At 29.7% G+C, this 8,854-nt stretch overlaps 1 protein-coding gene across 1 annotated transcript; it reads left to right on the top strand.

Moving 5' to 3' along the window:
- Positions 1–1,652: 1,652 nt before the first annotated feature.
- On the top strand, positions 1,653–4,830 carry LOC120073160 (deSI-like protein At4g17486). The gene is made up of 3 exons (XM_039025820.2): positions 1,653–1,965; positions 2,748–3,035; positions 4,073–4,830. The coding sequence occupies exons 1-3, from the start codon at positions 1,833–1,835 to the stop codon at positions 4,339–4,341; spliced, it is 690 nt and encodes a 229-aa protein (XP_038881748.1). The 5' UTR covers positions 1,653–1,832; the 3' UTR covers positions 4,342–4,830.
- The last annotated feature ends 4,024 nt before the right edge of the window (positions 4,831–8,854 follow it).

Below are 8,854 nucleotides of genomic sequence, written 5' to 3'. Positions count from 1 at the left end.
TCCACCACTGAATTTATTCCTTTATTATCTACTTTATACTAATGGTTTAAAAACCAAGCTAAACTTTGAGAACTAAGAAGAGAAAGTTGTTTTTGGAATTTGGTTAAGAATTTAACCATTGTACCTAAGAAAGATGTAAATCATTGTAAGAAATATGAATGATATATGTTTAATTTTTCAAAATAAAAACAAAAAACAAATAATTATCAAATGGAGTCTTAGTGAATTCTATTTATCTATTAAATACAATGAAATTCAGATGATATCTTAGATAATCAATATAAGATTTCTTACCTAACTAGTGTCTAATATTATTCATTTATAAGTGAATGACTTATATTTTTATGGAATAGAATTTGAGTTTTTTTTTAATACATAAAATATAATATTCAAAAGTATAATCAGATTTCAGACTTCATTGGATAACAACTACATTAAAATTGTGTTTGTTTATCCTAAAATTACTAACTACGTATTTCACATTATTTAGAATTCATAGTAAACCAAAACATCAACGACCGTAATAATTTTTTAATTGTGACAATTTGGTTTTCAAAGAAAAAGATTTATAGACAAGGATAAGGAAAATTGTTTTAAATATCAAAACTCCAAAAATATTATTAAATATAATAAAATGTCAAAATCTATTAGTGGTAGACATGACTACCAGTGATAGATTATAGTAATGTATCTAATAAACAATGACATTTTATTATATTTATAAATATTTTGGCTCATTTCATCATATTAGAAAACAATAATAAGAATAATGTTTGTACACTTCGTTTTCAAAAATAAAAAAATGAAAGGATTATCAACTCAGTAATGTCTCAATAGTGTAAGATTTCAAATAAATAAGAAATGATTAAAATATGATTTTGGTCTTTGTATTTTGAATTTTGTTGTGTTGTGATCTTCATACTTTTAAATGTCTGAATTCAATCTCTTAGACCCCATTTGGTAACCATTTGAGTTTTTTTTTTTTGTTTTAAATTAAGCCTATATATGTTATTTACACATCCATTTTTTTTGTTATCTACTTTTTACCGGTTGTTTAAAAAACCTAGCCAAATTAAAAAAAAAAAGACTTTTAAAAACTTATTTTTGCTTTTGGAGTTTGACTAAGAATTAAATATTGTACTTAAAAAAGATACAAATCACTATAAGAAATGGAAGCAAACAGGCTTAATATTCAAAATTAAAAAACAAAAAATCAAATGCTTATGCAACTAGTTTTTGTTGATTTTTTTTTTTCAAAAGGAATATAGTTTCTATTACCACTCTGATACTGTGAAAATATATTCGTATAAATTCACTTGCATAAAATTTGTTATTATTATTTAATTAATTTTGATTAAAAAAACTTAAATATATTAAATTTAAGATTTATTAAAAAATACGAGATGATTGTTTAAGATTTATTGAAATTACCTAAACTAAAATTAAAATGTAATTAAGTCCAAAGTAAAAAAGACGATAATGATATTTTAATTTTAAAAAAATAAAGGAGAGAAAAAAAATTGAAAAAAGAAAAAGAAAAAGAAAAAAGGACAAAATCCTCAATTTATTTTTAAAATAGAGTTCAAGCTTTACAACAACTGGTGGCACCCACTTGAATTAGAAGATTCCCACTTTAAAAAACTATAAATTTTGTTAATAATCAAGAAAGTTATGATTACTCATTAATTCTTTTTTTTTTTTTTTCTTTTTTCGTTTGCCTTTTTTTTTTCCCTTTTTTTAATTTATGTTTCCGATGATCATTTTCTATTGGTTGGAAGATTATTTAGCAATGGAGTTATTAGTTTCAGTAAGCGAGTGGAAGTGAGATCGAAATGTTGTGCAGAAGAATCTCCAGCAATGGCGATTCTGGATCGGCTCCAGTGTACCTCAATGTGTACGATCTGACTCCCATTAATGGCTACGCATATTGGTTCGGCCTCGGAGTTTATCATTCTGGTCTTCAAGGTTTCTTCTAATTTCTTCTTCTTCTTCTTCTTCTCCTGCTAATTCTCCTGGAATCTGCTGTTTAGATCTGCATTTCAGATGCTTAATCTGGATTTGGTAATTGTTGAGTGATGAATCTACTTTTGATTAGTTATGTTTCTGTTTGGTTAAGTGAGAAAATGTGGGGGAGGGGGGAGGGGGGAGGGGATTGAATGTACTTCTAAGTTTTTGCTTAATGTATCCTTGTTTGTTGTTCTCGTGAAGTGTGATTTCACTCTTGTAGAATTCAGCTTCTGTTTGGCTGGTGAGAAAATGATGGAAAATTACATGAATTTCTAGGTTTTTGCTTTTAGTTCACTTAATTTGTTTGTTCTTGAAGTATAATTTGCTCTTGGACAAACTTTCCAGCTGTATTCTTGACCTCCATTTTGACGGATTCTGTTTGGATGGTGAGAAAATGATGGAAAATTAGACGAACTTCTAGGTTTTTGCTTTTAGTTCACTTAATTTGTTTGTTCTTGAAGTATAATTTGCTCTCAAACAAACTTTCCAGCTATTTTCTGGACCTACATTTTGAAGAATTCTGTTTGGATGGTAAGAAAATGGAGGAAAATTGGATGAACTTCAAGGATTTTTTAGCTTTGTTCTTGAACTATAATTTACTTCGGAAAATCTTTCCTGGTGTTTGGGTGTTGAGAAAATGAAGGGAAAATGAATGAACTTGGAAAAAAATTTCTGGTGTTTGTCTGAATAACCTCCATTATGAATCCGAAACTGAGTAAATGTATGGGATTCTGATGCAGTTCATGGAATTGAATTTGCATTTGGGGCTCATGAATATCCAAGTACAGGGATATTTGAAGGAGAACCAAAGCAATGTGATGGATTCAAGTTCAGAAAATCAATTTTGATTGGGAAAACAGATTTGAGTGAAGCAGAAGTGAGGTCGTTAATGGAGGAACTTGGTAAAGATTACAGAGGAAATGCTTATAACTTAATCACTAAAAATTGCAACCATTTTTGCAACCATGTTTGCATCAAACTCACTGGAAATCCCATCCCAAGTTGGGTCAATCGCCTTGCTAGAATTGGTAAGCTAAAATCCCACCTTCAATTATGTTTTGATCTAAATTTACATCTCCTTTTCTACTTCTTGCTGTTTTTTCCCCTGTTTATTTCTCTTTGAATGCTGATGATGAACTTTAGTGCTTTTATATATCTCTACTTTTAAATATTTTATTTTTAGTCCCTACATCTTTATATTAAAAGAAAAAGTATTTTAATCTTTTTACTAATTTAGTGAAGGTTAAAATACTGTTTTTGGTTAATGGAATTTTAGTCTTTATATATTTTTTTAATTAAAAATGACTGAAATTTTCATGTAAAGAAATATAATCATGTATTTTAAATTTATAGTGAAAATATTAATTGATAAAAAAGTGAACAAACAAGGAGATGGACCTAAATTTAAGTTTTATTAAAAATACAAGAATTAAAATTAGACAAACTTCAAAATATAGGGAACAAAATAATATTAAAATCTTTAATAAATTATTTAATAAATTCTTACTAGAAATATTTTTCATATTTTTTATACATTTAACTTACTGAATTTATGTTGGAAAGTTTGCGATCTCACGATAACTATTTGGTTTTTGGATTTTTAAAATCATATTTGTTTGCAATTTACTTACATAGGTTTTTATTTGACTGTCAACCATATTATAAAACCATTTTTTTTTTTTATACTTTGACTTTGACGTTAGAAACATGGATAATAATGAAACGCCAAAATGATTATGAAAAATGGCTAATATAATGTAGGTTCTTAAGCAATAGAATGCAAGGATAAAGTTAAATTTAAACTCTTTTTTCTTTTTCTTTTTTTTTTCTGTGATGGATTGTTTGAAATTAAAGTTATTTTTGTTTTTAAAATTTTGCTAAAAATTCAATCATTGTACTTAAAAGAGATGCAAATCATGGCAAGAAATGTGAATGAAATAGACTTAAGTTTCAAAAATAAAAAATAAAAAACCAAACGATTATCAAATGGAATCTAATGGGTGAAGATTAATTCAACTATATATCATCTACAGATTGCATTGAATCTTTCTATCATGAAATGCAGGATGGATTTGCAACTGTGTGTTACCAGCAACCTTAAACTCCACAAAATTCGGTCAAAACAGAGTGCAAAAGAAAACAAGTGAAGAAAAACAAGAAAAAGAAGAAGAGAAGAAAAATGAAGTAATGCCAAGAATCCAAACACCTGAAATTTCAGCTTCTAATTCTTCTTCTTCTTCTTCATCTTCTCCAATTACTCTCCGTCGAGGCAGAAGCCGAACAAGACGTCCTCGTCTTCCAACTTCACCATTGATTCCCATTCCAACTTCTTAGAACACTATTATTAGTTTGATTAAATTGTAAATTTGATCCCTATAATTTGAAGAAAGTTAGAATTTAGTTTTTATGATTTGATCCTCATAAATAGTTCCTATCAATGAGGATTTCCGTTGAGATTAAATTCTAATTTTCTCGAATCATAAGGACTAAATTTACAATTTAACTAATTAGTTATTAATTACCCTTCTTTGTCTCTCTTTCTTTCTTTATTTTTTTTTAAAAGGTATTTTTGGGGATATATCAGTGATTATGTAAATTATTTATTATTAGGTAAAGTGGGTTGTTTGTCTCTGCAATGTTTTTTTCTTTCTTTTTTTTAATCCCACCATTAAATGTCTCCATTTTCTTGGATTTGGTTGATCTGCCATTAAAGCGGTTCTAGGCTGGGACCTGGGTTTTTAATTCCCAGGTGAGATGTGGATTTGAATCCAAATTTGGATGAAATTTCTGAATGGAGTAAATTCATTTTCTTAGTGTGACAAATATGACCCTGGAATGCTCTTTAGAGCGGATAATTTCTTTTTTAGATTGAACATCTCGTTATTGACCTCTCAAATGTATGTCGAATATACTTATAATATATTAAAATATATAATTATACATTATAGGTATGATTTAATATGCTAGATGGTATATTATATAAAAAGTAATGGTTTCAAATGATAAAATTGTTGGATATATTTTTCAAATATAGCAAAATTCCAAAGTTTATCAATAATAGACACTGAAGCTATTTATGTCTATCAGTGATAGATAGTAATAGTTTATCAGTGTCTATCTTTATCTGTCACTGACAGTGACAATTTGTTATATTTGAAAATAGTCTTTGTACATTGTTTTGTTTACGCACCTATCAAATATACTCTAGTTTATTTCTAGAATGTTCAAATATATATTGAATATGTTATGTTATATATATCAAATGTACTTTGTTTTTTCTTTGAAGTTTGGCGTTTCTTACTTTTGTTTATGCGAGAAATAATTTTTGGATTTTTTTTGAGAAACTTTAAAATATTTGTTTTTTTTAAAAAAATGAATGGGAAAGAGGGCTGAAAAAATAAAATTGGCTAACTTTTTGTGTAAAATAATAATCAATTGGGTTATTCATATTAAAAATAATAGTTTATACAATTGTATGTGTCTATTTATTTAGACTATATGGGTAGAAAGCCTTTTAACTTATTTTTTAAAATGCATTTAAATCTAGCTAAAAACATCCCATTCAACCTGAAAATTTAGTAGTCACGAAATTAATATCAACTAATTGCTGATGTTAATTGCGGATTTTATGTTACCAAACATATAGGTTGGTTTTTTTTTTCCCTTGAAATTTTTATTTATTTATTTTGAAAATTTTGGATGCCTAGATGTTATACAACAAAAGATCGTTAAAAAAAACTAAAATAAAATAAGGAGATTTAGTTTACTACCATATAATAAAATAATTATCCTTTAGAAATAACCTTTTTGAAAATTACCTCAAATCATGTAAAATAACCCTTAATATTAGCCTCGGAATGGGCAAGTGTTCTTTAAAAGGGGGGGAAAAAAAGCAAAAATAACCTAAAATAAGGTGCAAATTTGCAAGGAAAGTTGTGCCCTTTATTATGCATTTGTGTTCCACTTTTGTGACATTGGTGTTTCTACTTTTGCTCTTTTTGAATGCTTTAAGCCTAAGGGTCAAAAAGTTTGAGAAATTAATTAGTATTATTTTTTTTATTTATTTATTTGTGTGTGTGGACATTTGAGGCAACCTACCATACCATTCATTCACTTTCAAACTAAAAACATTTACTCCATGTGATAAACCTTTTGCTTTGACTCATTGATAGGTTTTGCTTGTAAATATTATTTTCCTTCATTTTAAATTAATGTTTGATTTTTAATTTAGTATTTGATTCATAAAAGATCTCACTTTTGTAGTGACTTTTGTCTTTCTAACTTGGAGTTTCTTTTATAATTGTTGTATGATGATAGATGTGTTTTACACTTTTGCTCTACTTAAATATATATTTTCAAATATTTTTATAAACTATAAGCGGTTGGAAAATGTCCTAAAATTTATAGTTTGTCAACATTAAACATATTTTATTCATAATAAAGATGTTATTGAGATTTTTTCAATAAAGTTGTTATAGAATTTGTAAATTGCATTTATAAATTCCTAAATCCAATAAGCTAACGAACCCATGGTTATAACATGAATACTTAAATTTTATGTAAAGACACAAAGAGGATCAAGTTTTAGTATATAGCCAAAATGGTCTATAAGTATATAGATAAAGTTGGGTACCTTATCCTGAGAACACTATGGATGCAACCCACTTTATATATTGATACAAACGATGTGATCCCAAAGTCGTTCATGTGAAGACATATGAGTGGAGGCATCCTATGCAAAAGATGTTTGCATAAGACCAAACCACGAAATAGTCACTTTTCTTTATAAAATCGTTTACTGTCAAAATTGACTATTTCAATTCGATAACTTAAGGTAACCCAATCTCAATCCTGAACTAACTATGAACTCCTGTTTATTCGGGATTATCCTTTAATCTGCATAGGTGAGAATGACTCAATATTTCCACTCAACAAGCCTCATATTTTAGGGGTAAGACCAGACAGGTAGCTGGAGACATAGTACTGCAAGACGGAATTTACTTCCATCTTAGGGTTAGCAGATAGGTTGTTTCCTTAAGCACTAACTCCTGGTCTTGAACAAAGAAGGCTCGCCCTCTCTATGGCTGAGAGTGACTCAGTTTATTGGTAGGACCATAAACCAACTATTCATTAGAGGATCAATGGAAGTTTAAGAAGCAAGATGTATTCAGGGGTAAAATGGTAATTTTGACCTAGCTGTAAATATAAACAACCTGTGAAGGATGGATTTACTGATTATGGTTAAAACAAGTGGAAAAAAATATATCTATAGTGAGGAGATTGCAACTACCAAGCTATAACAGAGTGTCTCAGTAGTTAACGAAACGAATATTGATTGATTCAATTTAAAGAGTTTAGCCAGTCAATCTCAGATTGTTGGAGCTCATGATCTGTAGGTCCATTAAGTCTCTCTACTAGCTCCTAAAGGGATTAAACCTTAGAATAGCATGTCGAGAGAATTTTAAATGTTCAAATTTGATTTAGGGTATGGATTATTAGGTCCTTCTGCTAACTCATAATTATCATTTTAAATGGATTTGGAGAGTTGAAAATATTTTAATCTGATTTAAATATAATTACATGGATATGGATTCATGTTCTAGTTAGGTGTATTATTAATTTAATATTTGATATTTAATTAAATTATTCACTTATTCTTTTTAAATTAATTTTATTGTAAATTGAATTTATGAAATTCAAATTGTAAAATTAATTTTTTTTAATTAAATTAAATTAATTTAATTTTTAAAATAAGTAAAATTCAAAATTGGTTTTAATTTAAATTAGTTTTAAATTAACAAATGATTACGAAAAAATGGGATAAGCCCACTAAGATGGACACCTAAATGCAACTCCAACTGTTTCCTTGTAGTGTAATTTGATTTGCATGATATTTTATATAAATAGTTATGTTAAATTTATTTAAAAGGTTCATGTATATCAAATAGCAAGAGAGATTTTTGTAAGACCCTAATACTAAATCTAAGGTGGAAGGTTATTTGGAGAAGGAAAAATCCTAAGTAATAAAGATATTGGGGCAAGCTGAAATAGTGAAAGCATTAGTACTAAGTTATATAAAAATAAAAAGGATCAAAAGGTGGCAAGTATTTGGGAATACGACCAACACATGTGGAGGGTCTAAGCACATTGAACGCAAGGCCTAAGAGTGCGTGGGAGGCTGGCTTCATGTTGCACTAATCTTTGGATGCAAGAAGGTGTGGGCAGTGGCTGTGGGCTTGTACGCATGAGCAGCTAACGCAAGGACATGCACAAGGTATGTGGACACAAGGATAGGCAAGGACGTGGCCAAGGCATGCGCTGGAGGCATGCGTCAAGCGGCCATGCCAAGCGCCCCTGCCTATGCGTCGAGTGAGCATGCTAGGCACCCAGCCCAAGCGGTCAGCCTATGCGTCGAAGCGCACTGCCGAGCAACCGTGCATCGAACGCCCTGTCAAGTGCCCATGTGGCCGAGCGAGCCCTAGGAGCGATGGCTAGCGCCTATGCCACATGTGCATACATCGATGGCATACGTCTATGATGCGGCCATGGTAATTCAATGCGGCCAAGCGCTTAGGCATCGATGCAAACCAAGGCATGCGGCAAAGGGACTTGCGGCAAAAGAAGTATGCGTCGTTGGCCGAAGGCATGCATCCATGGAAAAGGCTATGCGTCAATGTCATGCGATGGTTATAGTCTCCTTGTGCGTTAAGTGAATAGATGTATGGACGCATGGACAAAAGGAAGGTTAATCGATGGGAAAAGAACCCCAAGAGGAGATGAAAATATTCAAGAGATACGTCCATAAGCCTAACAAATTATATAGATAAACATTTTTAAGTATAAAGTG

The sequence above is a fragment of the Benincasa hispida genome, chromosome 1 (genome assembly GCF_027475165.1).
Source record: "Benincasa hispida cultivar pf3 chromosome 1, pf3_genome.v1.1, whole genome shotgun sequence".
Taxonomy (NCBI): domain Eukaryota; kingdom Viridiplantae; phylum Streptophyta; class Magnoliopsida; order Cucurbitales; family Cucurbitaceae; genus Benincasa; species Benincasa hispida.
This window is presented reverse-complemented; position numbering and strand designations above follow the sequence as displayed.

Bases quoted from the DNA above. Each gene is read 5' to 3' on its own strand.
- LOC120073160 (XM_039025820.2), top strand. From the start codon at position 1,833: ATGTTGTGCAGAAGAATCTCCAGCAATGGCGATTCTGGATCGGCTCCA. The intron at 1,966-2,747 runs GTTTCTTCTAAT...ATTCTGATGCAG, and splicing joins TTATCATTCTGGTCTTCAAG to TTCATGGAATTGAATTTGCA. The intron at 3,036-4,072 runs GTAAGCTAAAAT...CATGAAATGCAG, and splicing joins CAATCGCCTTGCTAGAATTG to GATGGATTTGCAACTGTGTG.